Source organism: Hipposideros armiger, unplaced genomic scaffold (assembly GCF_001890085.2).
Source record: "Hipposideros armiger isolate ML-2016 unplaced genomic scaffold, ASM189008v1 scaffold_1073, whole genome shotgun sequence".
Lineage (NCBI taxonomy): Eukaryota > Metazoa > Chordata > Mammalia > Chiroptera > Hipposideridae > Hipposideros > Hipposideros armiger.
In genome coordinates, this window is record NW_017732423.1 from 156,071 (window position 1) to 171,949 (window position 15,879).

General features: G+C 48.3%; 2 protein-coding genes across 7 annotated transcripts in view; one reads left to right on the plus strand and one right to left on the minus strand.

Annotated features, from left to right (window-relative positions):
* The window catches only part of KLHL22 (kelch like family member 22), a 43,596-nt gene extending 38,805 nt beyond the window's left edge, over window positions 1–4,791 (minus strand). Inside the window, exon 1 of one of the 2 annotated variants that reach the window (XM_019632075.1) lies at window positions 4,518–4,791. The gene's annotated coding sequence lies outside the window, so the exon portion shown is untranslated. Of the gene's footprint in view, window positions 1–2,185; window positions 2,240–4,517 lie in introns of those variants that run through there. The other variant, XM_019632076.1, reaches the window with a different exon arrangement.
* A 9,567-nt stretch (window positions 4,792–14,358) lies between these two features.
* Window positions 14,359–15,879, plus strand: part of MED15 (mediator complex subunit 15) — a 69,202-nt gene continuing 67,681 nt past the window's right edge. For 4 of the 5 annotated variants that reach the window (XM_019632044.1, XM_019632045.1, XM_019632047.1 and 1 more), the window contains exon 1: window positions 14,359–14,508. In XM_019632044.1, coding sequence (XP_019487589.1) covers window positions 14,441–14,508 — 68 coding nt within the window. In that variant the 5' untranslated portion in view covers window positions 14,359–14,440. The remainder of the gene's footprint in view (window positions 14,509–15,879) is intronic. The other variant, XM_019632046.1, reaches the window with a different exon arrangement.

The following is a 15,879-nucleotide window of genomic DNA, read 5'->3' on the forward strand; positions in this document are numbered from 1 at the left end:
ATTCCCCAATAAAATCTTTTTTAAAAACCCAAAAAACAAAAAACCACACATATGTACAAGGCTTAGCAAAGTGCCTGGCACACAGTAAGTGCTCAATACAGGGTAGTGGTTTGTTTTTTTTTAAAATTACAACAGGCCTGAGTGGTCAGAAGACCCAAGGAAGGGTCCAGGATGTGCTTTCTTGAGATTCTGAAAGTCAAGCACAGTAACTTCGACTAGATCTGGTGCAAATTCAAGATCATCTTCATCATGTTTTAAATTCAAGATTACCTTCTAATACTTGAGTTAGTATGTTAAAAAAATAACAACAAAAAACCAATCTGATTTGAATAGAAGAAACTAATAAAAAACACAAACCTACTTCAAACACACTTCGGCCACACACTCAGAACCAACCAGAAGCAACCATGACAGCCAGCTGTTCTAGGTCAGGGGGCAGCCAGGCCTGCACCACATGGCATAGCCAAGTTTCGCACTCTCCAGGGCACAGTACAGCCTACCACTCAGCCAGCCAGCCAGCAGGTGGAAGCCGAGGGGCCACCTGCCACAGGGCCGTGAACATCTGCCTTCACCACCTCTCACTACTCCACTATCCCCTCCCCCAAATTAGTTTCTTCTCTAATTCCCCACTGTATCTTCACAAGAGAAAATGGAAAATAGATTCTAACTACAAAGCTTACCCACCTTTATGTGGAGTCAAGGTGTATCCCCTCGCTGGCCAACCTCTCTTGTCTGGAAACTCTGCCCTATGGCAATTCTCCCTTTTCTGACTTCTTCTCTTCAGCCAACACACCCTGCCCAAGCCCACCACTCTTTCCCAAGAACCTCCCCTGTACTCCCAATCATACCTTCAACTGGATGCCTAATCCAGCCAGCAGCCCTCCCAATTGGTCAAGTTTTATTACTGGTACAGCCACCATTCCCATGTCAGAATCCTCATGGTCTCAATGATCTCTTTTCCTTTCTATCCTTTGTGTCCTATCAGACCCTCTAGTCTACCATTTAGCCATTCTACCATCTTGGACATCCATTCCCTTATCCCTCCACAGCCACTACTACTTTGGATCAGACTGCAGCAATGATGCCCCAACTAGTTACCTACCTCCTGCCACATCCTCCCTGGCTCTCCAAAATCTCCATGATTTCTACTAAAGTGCTAGCTCCCTACTGCCTCCTACTTGGGGCTCCTGATGATCTGGCTCAAAGCGCTCCTTCCCCTGTACCCTGTCACACTAGCCCTTAGACCAAAAGGAACAGCTGTCATCCTCTGAATACCTTCCAACTCCCACCTAGACCTTTCTGTCTCTTATAACACCATATTGAACAGGTATTGTTTGATCACTTCTCCTTTATCACTGCATCAAGAACATAAAAGGCATGCTCCACCCCTATACAAGGAGATTCTGTCTCCTTGAGGGGAGGGCTGGGGCTTTATCTCACTCACATCTCAAAGCCCCACGGCTGGTTACTCCATTTGTTAAGCACAGGACTCTGGACACTTAGCTCATATCTCCCAAGCTTCCTCCTCACTATGACCACCATGGAGTCAAGAGGTTCTCTTCTGGGGGTGGCTATGAGGGCTGACTGCCCCAACAGTCATCAAGTCCCTCCTCCCTGCAGGTCCCCACCCACTGTGAGCACAGCAGCCCCTCTGCCCTCTTGGGAAGGGATGGCCTTACAGCAAGTACAGAGTACTGTACAACAGGAAGACTGCCTCCTTGGGCAGGCAAAGCACATTTATCAAGCACAATTTAAGGAACTAAGTTAGGTGCTAAGGGAGGTATAAAGAAAAATGAACCAATTCCTTACTCTGAAGGAGCACAACTTGGAGTGCAGCACATTCAAGTCTGCACATAACAGTCTTGTTCATAAAGCAAGCACTGGCCATGACCAAAATGTTCATCCTTAGGGGACTAGCTGTTGCGGCAAAGTGATTCCACAGAACACTAGACCAGGGGTCGGCAAACTGCGGCTCACAAGCCACATGCGACACTTTGGGTACGTTCTGTCTCAAAAGTTTGCCGACCCCTAGAAGAGCCAATCCTGTCCCTCACAACAATTTAAAAATTATTCAAGAGCCATAAATACATTTTTATATAATCACCATTATTTAAAAATTTTATAAATGAAACTATGATAGTTTTATTTTCATTTTCAATTTTACTTCAGAGCCACATGTACATACCAAAGAGCTGCATGTGGCTCACGAGCTGCAGTTTGCAGACCCCTGGCGGCTCTTCCGTCTCAGAAGTTTGCCGACCCCTGCACTAGACAATAATTAAAATGAGCAAACTAGAACTCAAGCTACAGTCATCAACGTGGAGAAATCTCAAAGCCACGCAGAAAAAGAACAGCACATTACAGAATACATGTAGTACAATTTCCTTTACCAAAACAACACTGTCCAATATTGCTTACAGGTGTTATAGCATAAAATATAGACACATTATAGGAATTCAGAGTCATGATCATCTCCAGGATGGAAAAAGAGAATGTTCCATTTCTTTCAAAAAAAAAAGTAAGACAAAACATTAGGATTTAATATGGAGAGGTGCTGTTATTCTCTGCACTTTTCTGTCAGTGTGAAATATTTAATAATTGAATTCTCAAACTTATTTTTGAATATGCAAGAAATTCATGGGATTCAAATTCAAAAGGCACAAAAAGATATAGTATATTTTGAAACTTAAATTCCCCTCCTAACTATGCCCCAACCAGGTCTTTTCCCAGAGGAAACTACTATTCTATAATATTTTCCCATACACCCCTTTTAGGTGGCATCACATCCATGGAGTCACAGGGAAATCTGTCAATCTGCATCCCCCCCACTTTTATTAGCTTTGCATATGATAACTTCATATACCTCCCATAGTTCATTGTATGGATAACCATATTTTACTTAACATCTGGGTATCCTCCGCTTGCTATATTGCAAATAATTTTCCACTGAAAATCATTTAAATAGATGTGCCATATATGCAGTATTTATCTGAGGAAGATTTCCTACATACTGAACTGCTGGATCATTTTAATTTTAGTGTATTTGGCATTTTAATGAATATTACCAAACCACCCTCCACAGAGATTGTACCAATTTATTTTCCCACCAGCACAGTATGAGAACATGAATCCAGCCAGTCTAGCTCACCAATAGTGTTTTTTTTTAATCTTTGTTGATTTAACAGTTGAGAAACAGCATTCCAGTGTAACCACATTTTGGTAACAGACAAAATCTTAAAAAATTAAGTCGAATGCAGCACATTTTTTGTGATTTCTTTCTCATGCCTGGTTTTCTGAAATAAAGAATGTTCTTAGGACCTCACTCAGTGATATCCTCATTCTATTCATTTTACAGGGGTCACTCTATCATGAAGGCCTTCCCTAGATTAAGTTCCTCAGGCCCCATAACATTCTAGTCATTACAAGGAAGGCTCCCTCCATTCTGTGCTATTGAGAGCTTTAGAGGAGAGCAGGAACGTTTATATCCCAAAGTAAGTACAAACTGAAGGACATAAATGAATTTTTATGAACTCACTGATGACAGTAAAAAAGCATTTTTGAAAAATTTTCAACTCGACACCATTTACTGAGCAGGTACCTTCATTCAGTCAACTGTAGGGCCCCAAAACAGTGCCATGCCCTCAACGAACCCCAGTCCTTCTCAGTATGAAGCAAGGTCTTCGACAAAGGCAAAGGGACAGCTCTGGAAAAGGAGAGGACTGGGGTTCTAATTTCCAGACGGGGGAGCCTTCTTAGAGGTGCCAACTAGGATGCACTCTGGAATGAGTCTCCCAGAAAGCAGAGTTAGAGCATCTTGCCGCGCGAAACCTGCGGCCCCAGCCCGGTCCCATGGAGGCCCGTGGCGAGGGAGGCCCAAGGGAGGAGCCGGGGCGGGAGGTGGTGGCGACCCCGCGGCTCCGACCCGCTCAGGATGAGGAAGTGAGAACTGGGGGCCGCCGTTTCAGCAACCGGGGATTTTGCACTGACAGCGTTATATCCGGTATCTCAGGAAACCGCGCGAGCTGGCGAGGCTGGGTTCCCTCGGCTGCAGCCCCTAGAACCCGGACCCTAGGCCCGGGCGCGCGGCTGAGGAAACGGAGGCTCTCAGGCGGAGGTCCAAGGTCACGCCAGGAGGCGGCATCCCAGCCCTGAGCCGCCCTCCAGTTGCAAGACCCGCCCGCGCTGCGCCGAGGGTCACGGCCGAGAAGGCCGCGCTCGGACCCGCCCAGGGCAAGAGGGCCGGCCGGGGACCCGAGGCAGGCGGGCCTCGCAGCCGCGCGGAAGCAGCGGACCTCGGCGAGCGCCTGATGCCAGCCCCGCGGCCCCCGGGGGTCCCGCCCGCTGTACCTCCGCCACGTCAGGCCGCGGGCTCTCCTCAGGCCGCCACCCCCGCGCCTCCCTCCCGCGCCTTCCCCAGCGTCCCCGCGCCCCCCACGCCGCTCGCCCGGATCCAGTGCCCTGGCCCGCAGTCCGTGCTACCCGCGGCCGGGCCTGCCGAGCCCACGCCTCGCGCTCACCTGGAGCCGCCGCAGACGAGGCCGAACTCGCAGGAGGCGGGGCGGGACAGGTGGCCGGCCGCTGGGCCGGGCCTCGGCCGCGTCACGTAATCGCGTCGCGCAGGCGCCGGGCAGTCGAGAACCTGGGCTGGGGGTGGGGACGCGGGGAGGAGGACGCCAGGCCTGGGGCTGCAGGGTCTTGCCGCCCGCTGCTGTCCCTCCGCGGGGACGGCTCGGGTCTTGGCTCAGCGGAGAAGGGCCCCCGCCGCTTAAGTGACCTTGCGTCTCCGCATCTGGCACAGCTCCTGGCACCTGGCGGGGCTGAACGAATAAATGAGTGAATACGTGAAGGAATGCCTTTAGGCGAGAGGGTCGCGCCCTGTAAATCCATGTCTTCCTTCCTTCCCCAGTCACTCCCCCTTTCCCTCCCTCACTCCCTGGTTTCTTCTCTCCCTCATCCTCTCTCTCCTTTCCCCCTTATTCATTCCCTCACTCACTCATTCTCTCTTTCATTTCCTCTCTCACTCACACAGTCATTCCCACTCTACTTCCCTCCCTCCCTCATTCATTTCCTCCCTCTTTATTTCCCCTCACTCACCCATTCTCTCATTCATTCCCTCTCAGTCATTTACTCCCTTCCTCCCTCAGTCCTATAAGTCAACTGTGATTCTGCTGGTCGCCTGCCCTCTGCTGGATGTTGAAGAGAGAGGCGATAAACAGCCAGTGTGAGCAGGTGTTTTCTTGTTTACTGAGATTCTGGAGTAAATCCAATTCCCAGCCCAAAGGCCTGGTCCAGGCAGTCAGCCAGGAGGCTCCTGGCATTCATTTTTTTAAAATTATTTTTCTTCAGTTATAGTTGAGTTTCAATATTTTATATTAGTTTCAGGTGTACAGCATAGTGGTTAGACATTTATATAACTTATGCAGTGCTCTCCCAATTAGTCTAGTACCCACCTGCAATATTATTGACTATATTCTCTCTTGGTATTCATGTTTCTCTGCCTCACCTACAAGAGGAGCCCATCCTTCAAGGCTCATCAGAGGTTAGAGCCAGCAGAGCCTCGTGATAGATGGGTTCAGGGTGTCCTACTCTGCCATGAGTGGCCTGTGGTTAAAAAGAAAGGTGGAGAGGAATGTAAAAGAGAAAGAAAATAGAGAGAAGCACTGTCTGGCTGAGCCCAGAGAGCTGCCAGAGGGTCCAGACAAGGGCCAGAAGAATAGGATCAGCCTCTGAGAGCAGAGGTTCCCGATGGGAGTGGGCTTCTGGGAAGGCTTTCTGGAGGAGGGAACCCTCACCCAGTTGTGTAACAGATGACGACTTCGGGAGAGTGGGAAAAGCATTCCAGGAAGCGGACAGTGTCAGCAAATGCATGCAGGTGAGATATGGGGAAATGAGTGGTCAGGAGTTTCTGGGCCTGAAGGGAAAGTTGAGGTCCAGACCCTGGCCTCTGGAGGTGGATGCGGCCCTGAGGGAAGCCTTCAGCCGAGGCAGGCAGATGCCAACGTGGGTGAGAGTGGGAGGCAGCTGAGCAAGGGGGCAGCAGGGAAGTTGTGGTCTTAGGCAGTCAGGGATTGAGGACAGGGGCCAGTGCTGCTTGGAAATCTGGAAAGGAGGCAGGCTCCCAAGTCCACTTGAGTGATGGGTAAGGAGGGGTAAGCCCAAGAGATGGTGGAAGACTGTAGGACTACCCTACTCATAAGGAGGCTACAGCAAGAGCAGGTTTGGGGGAAGACAAGGCCCAGCTTGGCCCCAGGCAGGATAAGGAGTCTGCAGATGTCAAGCTGAGGGCCTTTCTAGGGGAGTCGGGCTAGAGGTGAGGTCATGGGCATATCACACACTTTAGCCAGAGGTGGTACACCAAACTAGAACAAATATGTGGAAAAGGAGAGTGGGCTAAAGGCAGAGCAGGAGGCACACTGGTGTTTCAGGGGACACCCAGAGAGCAAAAACCCACAGAGGGAACAGGGTGGGAGTAATCTCAAAGGCCCAATGGGGCCCGGTTTGAGGGTAGCCCCAGAAGGGAGAGGAGAGGCAAAGCCCCTGGATCTGCAACAGGGAGGCTTTTTATGTGTTCACAAGAGCCCTTTCCTCAGATTGGCAGAAGCTGACCTGCAGTGACAGGTGTGAAAGGATGTGAGGACAGGAAGACTGCAGGGATGGGCCTGGCCTCTGAGATGAGGACAGATGGGACCACAGCTTGAGGGGAGAGACTGAAGTAGAGCACCTTTAGGGTAGGAGGGGGAGCTGGTAGGTGGAGAAAGCAAGGATGAGTAAGGGGGAAGAGGCCAGGAGAAGGCAGGGTGTTGGCCAGGACAGAGGAGAGAGGACATTTCCCCAGTCTTCTCTGAACTAAAGGGACCATTACCTCAAAATATACCCCAAGCAAATCAGTGGTTCCCCTACTGGAAAGTTCTAGAGGAGGGGAGATAGGCCAAGGCCTTAGAAGCTGCCATGTGCAGGATAATCTGGCGTCCTCCCATGGATGAGTTTGCTTTCTAGGAGATACTCTGTTATATGAGGGTACGAACTTTATCTGCTACTTCATGACTGTATTCCCAGCAGCTAGAACAAGGCTGGCACTCAGTAAGGTACTAAGTAAATACAAGTAGAAGAAATTTGAGTAGAGAGAAATGAAAGGCAGAGAGACTGGCTAAAGGACCAGTATAGATAATGATAGACTTTCAAAACTTCAGCATAGTGGAAGATATCTGAAAGGACTAGACAAACACACTTGTCTGCAAAATAATTTGACCACAGCCATCCCAAACAAAAAACAAATGAGACTTTTGCAACAAAATTGACAGCAAATGGTAAGTACTCTTAGTATATAAAAAATTCATACAAAACAATAAAAAGATATTAAGGTCCTGATAGTAAAATGGAAATAGACATGAATAGATAACACTCAAAAGAGAACAAATAACTTAATACCTGAAAGAATCGTCAAAATCAGTGAAAGTGAAAGAAATGCAAATGACAAAAATGTTTCAGCAAATATATCTGCAACATATATAACAGACAAAAGATTATTATCCAGAATATATAAAAAACTTCTAAAAATCAATAATTAGAAAGTCAATCAGTCAGGGCGGCCAGTTAGCTCAGTTGGTTAGAGCACAATGCTGTTAACACCAAAGTTGCCAGTTCGATCCCCACATAAGCCACTGAGATGTGCCCTCCACAAATAGAATGAAACAACTACTTGACTTGGAGCTGATGGGTCCTGGAAAAACACACTGTTCCCCAATAAATAGAATTTTAAAAATACAAAAAAGTCTATCAGTCAGGAAACTGTTAGAGGATATTTACTGAAAACTCACAGAAAAGGAAACCCCAGTGGGTGTAAACAAAGGAAATAGAGTTCAATCTCATTAATTATCAGGAAATGGAAATGATATACCACACTTTGACACATTGTTAGAAACAAATTATTCTGACACTTGTTAAAACAGTAAAGATGACTATTCAGGAAGTATTGCAATAGGAGAATGTCAATAGGGGAGAGAGATTGAGCTCAACTCTGAATATAGCAAAGACAGCTGAGGATTTATAACCAAGGATCAGACTGAGAGGGTCAGTGGATGTACAATTGCTAAGATGAGACAGCAAGAATGGGCGGAATTTGGGGCCGGCCGAGTGGCTCAGTTGGTTAAGAGCGCGAGCTCTGAGCAACAGGGTCGCTGATTTGATTCCCACATGGGCCAGTGAGCTGCACCCAAGCTGAGCTGCCGCTGAGCTGCCAACAGGTGGCAGGATGGCTCAGTAGTTAGAGCACGTGCTCCTAACAACAAGGTTTCCAGTTCAACTCCTGCATGGGATGGTGGGCTACGCCCACCCGCAACTAAGATTGAACTTGGCACCTTGAGCCAAGCAGCTGCGAGCTGCCAAAGGGCGGCCAGATGGTGACTGGACTTGGAGCTGAGCTAGCTGCACCCTCCACAACTAAGATTGAAGGACAACAACTTGGCTGTTCCTCTTCCCCAGTTCCCCAACACTGTTCTCTTTCCCCAATTCCCCAATAAAATCTTAAAAAAAAAAAAAAAGGACTGGCTGAGTGGCACGTTGGGTAAGAGTTGGCTTGGGATGCCAGCTAAGCAGCAGAGCCCCAGTTCGGATCCCACATTAGAGCCAGTGATGCTGCGCCCTCTACAGCTAAGATGGTGAACAACAGCCCTACCTGGAGCTGGGCTGTCGTGAGTCGCTGGCAACAGCGTAGGCTGCAGTGGGCTGCCATAAGCTACCATGAACAGCCGGCAGCCGGCGGCAGCTGCCAAGAGCAGCCATGAGTGGCAGTCCAGTGGCCGGCGACCGATCTACCCCACCAGGGAAAACTGCAATGATAATCAACATGGGCCAGTGAAACAACGTCCTCCACACCTAGACTGAAGAACAAAAGGACAGCAACTTATCTGTTTCCCTTCCCCGATTCCCCAATAAAATCTTTTAAAAAAAAAGAGTGGGGGGAGTTTTTGCTAAACTGGCCTAGCAGGATCATCAAAGGTGGAGGATGAGGAACTTGATCAGGTATCAAGGGTAGGGGGATTCTCCCTAAACTGACTTAGCAGAATTCTTTACTAAGGCTTGCCTAGGCAAGTAAGAGACAAGATAGGGGCCAAGTTTGAGGCCTAGTTAAGAAGGGGGCTCAGAGGAGCCTGACTAAAGTTTGGTCAAGGTCTTTGTCAACATATAAAATAGATTGAGATCAAGTGTTGCTTGGTGAGATTCGAAACATACATACATTGCTGATGGTAATATAAATTGAAACAGCCAACTTGGAGCATATAGTGTTTTTAAAATATGTCTGCAAATTCTTTGACTCCCCTTCCTTCAAAAGGCAAAAGCCATGGACCAGCCAAGTGGCGTGTTGGTTAGGAGTTGGCTTGGGATGCCAGCTCTGAGTAGCAGGACTCTGGTTTGGATCCCACATGAGGGCCAGTGACACTGCGCCCTCTACAGCTAAGATGGTGAACAACACATTGACCTAGAGCTGGGCTGCTGTGAGTTGCCAGCGACGGCATAGGCTGCAGTGGGGCTGGCCGGCAGCGGGCATAAGCTTTCGTGAGCTTTTGTGAGCTGCCATGAGCTGCCGTGAGTGGCCGTCCAAAGGGTGGCAAGCGACTGCCTCACCTGGGAAGAGTGCAATGATAATACCAACATGGGCCAGTGAAGCGACATCCTCCACAACTAGACTGAAGAACAAAAGGACAGCAACTTGTCTGTTCCTCTTCCCCAATTTCCCAACGCTGTTCCCCTCCCCCAACCCCCCAATAAAATCTTAAAAAATAATAATAATAATAAATAAAAAGGTAGGGCAAGCCGAGAGGCACGTTGGTTAAAAGCTGGCTTGGGATGCCGGAGGGTCCCAGTTCGGATCCCACAAATGAGGGCCAGTGATACTGCCCTCTACAGCTAAGATGCTGAACAATAGCTCAACCTGGATCTGGGCTGCCGTGAGTCACCGGTGACTTGGCAGGTGGGTTGCCATGGCTACCTACTGTGTGTAGCCAGCAGCCAGCGTGAGCGGTCAGCAGTCCAGAAGCCGGCGACTGATCTGCCTCAATGGGGAAGAGCGCAATGATGGTGCCAACTTGAGCCAGTGAAGCAATGTTCTGCACAACTAGACTGAAGAACAAAAGGATAGCAACTTGTCTGTTCCCCTTCCCCCAATTCCCCAGCACTGTTCCCATCCCCCCAATTCCCCAATAAAAATCTTTAAAAAAAAATAATAGTAAAATAAAAAAATAAAAAGGTAAAGGCCAGTCTTCCTTCCCTTGAATATGGGCTGGACTTAATCACTGGTTTTGAAGGAATAGGATGAGGCAGAAGTAAAAGCATGTGATTTTCAAGGCCAAGTTATACAAAGCCTTGCAGCTTCTGTCTGGCTCAGTCTGCAGGAAGTGAGCCTCCATGTCATAAAGACACTCAAGCAGCCCTGAAGGGAGGCCTCCATGCCAAATGAGACCTCTGTCAAAACCAACATCAACTTGTCATCCAGGAGTGAGCTGCCTTGGAAGCAGATCCTCCAACCCCAGTCAGTCCTTTAGAGGACTGTGCTCCTCTAAAGTCCAATATCTACATGGAACCTCAAGAGAGCCTGAGCCAGAATCTAGCTAAACCTCTCCTAAATTCTTGACCCACAGAAATTGTAAAAGATAAAATGTTTATTATTGTTGTTTTTAGCTGCTTGGCTGTGGCAGTTTCATTTTCCGTGGTTTTAATTACCCATGGTCAACCATAGTCCAAACATAATAAATGGAAAATTCTAGAAATAAATCATAAGTTTAAATTGTGTACCATTCAGGGTATCAGGATGAAATTGCACCTCCCCGCTCCATCCCACCCAGGAGGTAGTCATCCCTTTGTCCAGTGTCTCCACATTGTATATGCTACCTGCCCGTTCATCAGTCACTCAATAGCCATATCGATTATCAGACTGCCTGAGGTGGTATCATAATGCTTGTGTTCAAGTAACGCTTATTTTACTTAATGATGGCTTCAAAGCCATTCACATAACTTTTTTTTTTTTTAAAGATTTTATTGGGCCGGCTGGATGGCTCAATTGGTTAAGAGCTCTCTCAAGGGTGTGAGCTCTGAGCAATACGATCGCTGGTTCGATTCCCAGCTCGAGCTGAGCTGCCAACAGGTGGCTCAGCCACAAAAAAAAATTAAATTAAAAAAAAAAAGATTTTATTGGGGAATTGGAGGAGGGGAATAGCATTGGGGAATCGGGGAAGGGGAACAGACAAGTTGCTGTCCTTTTTGTTCTTCAGTCTAGTTGGGGAGGACGTTGCTTCACTGGCCCATGTTGGTATTGTGATCATTGCACTCTTCCCAGTGAGGCAGATCAGTCGCTGGCCTCTGGACAGCCGCTCACAGAGGCGCTTGGCAGCTCACACCGGTTGCCTGCTGATCATGGTAGCTCACAGCAGCCCACTGCAGCAGGGGCTGCAGCCTATGCCGTCGCCAGCGACTCATGGCAGCCCAGCTCCAGGTCGAGCTGTTGTTCACCATCTTAGCTGTAGAGGACAGTGTTACTGGCCCTCATGTGGGATCGGAACCAGGGCCCTGCTGCTCAGAGCTGACATCCCAAGCCAGCTCTTAACCAATGCGCCACTTGGCCGGCCCTCACATAACTTTTATTACAGTATATTTTTATAATTGTTCTATTTTATCATTGATTTTGGTAATCTCTTACTGTGCCTAACTTATAAATTAAACTTTATTATAGGTATGTATGTATAGGAAAAAACATAGTAGTCAACTATACTTTAATTTAAAAAAAAATAGTGTTATCAGACCAAAGTCCATGTGCCCAACACATCAAAAGGCCAAAACTGGAAATGTCAGTGTTTGGAGTAAGGAAAATTATATTGATTGAGATGGAAAATCCATCTTAAGAAAGTGCAGAGTTCAGGTTTCTTTTATGTCAAAGGAAGGGGAAATGGAGGGGCAAGAGGTGATTGACAACTCCATCAGGGAGCCAGCAGCAGTCCAAGGAACATTGTCCTCAGTCTGTTGACCCTAGTTGCTGTGAGTCTGGTCAGGAAGTTCCTGCAAATCTGATAAACAATTATTATTTTTCTCTATCTCCTAAGAAGAGGCACTTTCTGGTAAGGGGCTGTTTTTGTAAAACTTAAGCCACAAGCAGAATTCCTCTAATGATTAGCATGTCTATATGCAAGACTAAGCAGAAACTATTAGCCTGAAGGCCATGGGAACAAAGCAGGCTTGAATAAAATGGAGTCAGATAGGCAGAGCATTTCACTCTGTTCCAAAAATATACATAGGGTTCAGTACTATCCTTGGTTTGGTTTCAGGCAGCCACTGATAAGGAGGACTACTGTAATTTGTTATGCAAGAGCATTAGATAACTAATACCTAGAACAATTGGCAGTAGCTATTAACATTTAAATAAAACGTGCAGTGGCTCTCTGCAAACCAACAATTCGCAAATAACTGTACAGTTTTTTTCAGGAACTTCCTGAGAATCTATTTATCAGAACAATAGGCTACTAAGCAAACACCAACGAAGGTGGCACTTCATTTTAGCCTGATGACAAACTCTTGACAGGTCTCTGGACCTCTGTCTGTCTGGAAATCTGTGTCTGTTGCTCTCTTTGCCTTCCTAGAACCAGAGTGCAGAAAGGGTGGAGTTGTCCTAGGGATCCTGTTAACATGCTCACTTGATTTGGAAGTGATGTTCTTCCTTTTCTTCCAAAAGCCCCAGGGAGTCTAATTTGCCAGAGTGTTTGACAGTGAGGACTAGCTTTGCCAATGAGATTATGAATCCAATGTTTACTGTAAACTGATGAATGGAATCTGCAGGGTCAAAGATCTAAATAGCAAAATGCATCTGAAGTCTCTCTCTATAGGATACACTGCAGTTATACCTTTTCAATGATTCACAAAGAAATATTTAGAAAAGAAAAAAATTTTTTAAAAAGATGGAAAAAAAAAGAAATATTTTAGATGTCAACTTAAAAATGTGCAAGAGTGGTGATGGTGGCACAACCTTATGAATATGTGAATATACTAAAAAACACTGAATTGTACACTTTCAAAGGGTGAATTATATGGTATGTGAGTTATATTTCAATTTTTAAAAATGTGCTAGAGGGATACAGATAGGATGATGAACAATTCAAGTCGGCCTGGGACTGAGGGTGTTCCAGGGATGCAGGGCTTTCAGAGCTAAAATTGGGCGAGTCCTAGGCAAACCAGGACAAGTTGATCACCCTAGGTACAGAGTTTTAAAAAATTATTTTTGGGAGAATGAAAGCAAAAATGTTTGAAGATGTGAACAGCTATCCTATCACAAGATCTTGTAGGCAAGAGGGGCCCCTTTGGAAAAACTGTTCACTCCCTCCTCTCTCCCAATCCCCATCCCCCACCCCAAGCTCCTGCCTGGGGCACAGGGACAAGGGGTATACACAGCCCAACCTGAGCCTGACACTTATTAGGCATCAGTAGGTGCCAGTTCACACTCTCTGATGCCCATATTGGTGATTGTACACTTGTGGACCATTTGGGCTTAAGACTCTTGCTACCTGCCCTATTTCCCCAGGGCCACAGACAAGGGCCCCATAGGTTCAATCTGGCAGAACTTTTACCTTCCTAAAAGGCTCCCCCATCCCCCTCCATCCCGCTTGCCTCCACCCAGCCAGCATGTTTGTGTGCATTCGGCCACCAGCGAGGATCTGGGCTGTGTTCTCCATGTACAGGACATGGCTGTTGGTCTAAACAGGTAAGCCCATGTCTAAAAATGAATAAATGTGGTTTCAAATGTGGGTTCACATCCTCAACCCCTACAAAATACAGCTATTGGTTGGATATGAGATTCAAAAAGTCTAGCGGAGAGAAGCAACGATGAAAGTCTATCTGGTCACTCTTTTTATGTGGCGCTGGAAGGCAGTCGCAGCAAAGCAGGGCCCAAATCAAGTGGGCACAGTACCTGGCACACAGTAGGAGCTGATAAATACAGGACTAATAAACACTCTCCATAGCATCCGCTGTAGATAGCTGGCAGTTTGGCGCGGCACACCGGAGGGGTGCGGATCTGGACTTGGTGAGGCCAACACACACAGTAGGATCACAGGAAATACAGACGAGCCTGTTGCGGGCAGCAACGGTGGCACTACGCAGCCACGGCTCCCCCGCACCCTTTCTTGTCAGCTCAGGGCATCTCGTGTCCCCGCCCCGCGCGAAGGCCGCGCTGAGAGAGGTGTACGGCTTGGGGTAACCTGGGGACCCCAAGAACTCCGCGCGCGCGGCTGGGGAACTCCAATTCCCACAGGCCTGCGCGCGCAACTCCATTTCCCACAATTCCCGCTCCGCTTCCGGCGCGGCCGACGCGCCGGGGACGGCTTCCGGGTTTAGGCCTGGCGCTGCAGTTGAGGCGGCGGCGGCCGAGTGGTACACGGGAGGTGGGAGCTGGGGGGCCAGCATGGACGTTTCGGGGCAGGAGACCGATTGGCGGAGCGCCGCCTTCCGGCAGAAGTTGGTCAGTCAAATGTGAGTAGGGGCCGGGGTGGTGGGCGGGATCTCCGGACCTTCGCCCCCTCAACACCCCGCTAGCGACCAGGCCCGGGGCGGACCCATGGGAGACCTAGGGCGCCGGGACCCGTGGGGGCTCGAGGGCGCCGGGAGGCCGAAGACGTCGGGGACCCGCGTGAGTCCCAGGACGCTGTCCCCACCGTTCTCGGCGGACACGGACTCCTTGTTAGCTTTCTTGAGGCCGAACTCTGCAAACCACTGAGCCTTGGCTTATGAGTCATCGTCCTGAGCTTTCTCATTCGTCATTTGTGTGCTTTGGGTGCAGAGTTTCCAGTGTTTCGAATCACTGAATACGAAAAAGAAAAGGGGCAGCCCGTAGTGGCTTTAGCAGGTCTGGGTGCTTTGTGATTCCTTTTCCAGAAAAGCGCATCAGGGTGAGAGAAAGATTGGAGGGGGATGGATGGAAGATGTGGTTGGGAGGCTAGGTACTGAGACTGTGGGCTGTGGGGATGAAGAATCTACGAGTGTCGAGCCCCCAGTGTGGACTTTGCTGAAGGGTGGCAGGAAAAGGCTGTCAGGAAACCACCCTCTATTGGGAGGAGTGAAGATCTGGGATTAGTGCCTCCTCCCCACAGCCTGAGTTGTGGAACCCCTTAATACAGAGGCTGCCAGTGCACTCTAGGCTTCACCTAGTGGAGCTCCAGCTCCTCATCGACTGCTTGTTTAGAAGTCTTGCACTGAACTTACTGGCATGTTGTGCTAGCCACAGATTTGCCTGAGACAGCCCCTGCCTTCAAGGAATGCACTACCATAAAGAAACAGTTGATCATTTGCTTGAGCAGGCCTGGAGCAGCTTTGTGGCGTAGGTGAATAAACTGAGTCTTAAAACAAGTAGGAGTGTGAAGGGCCATCATTCCAAGCTGAGGATTGGGGAAGTGTGGCACTCACTGCGTGGAAGACATTGCTGTAGGCTGAGAATTCTGGGGTTTGAGGAGTTAGGAGGCTCAGGAGATGGTAATGGAATGAGGGTGAGCAGGTGCTGACACGTTAGTGCTGTGCTAAGGAATTGAGCTTGCATTTGGCATGTGGCCTGCTTTGAGGTAGTGAAATGCCGGAGTTGGAAAGATCCCCTCAGTCCCTGGAGGCGGATCAAGAACAGAGGAGAGAGGCCAGTTAGGCCATTATGAGAGTTTTGAGCTCTTGGGGTCTGGGGACCTGTCATTTTTTCATCCCTGTATTCTTACTGTTAGATCACTGCCTGTCACATTTCTCCATAAAATGGTTGAGAATGACCTAGTCGGGCAAGAGATTATAAAGGCCTGTGTTAGACAGTGGTAGAAACTGAAAGAGGAAGATGATTCCAGAGAAAGAGGAGAGGGCGCATAGACA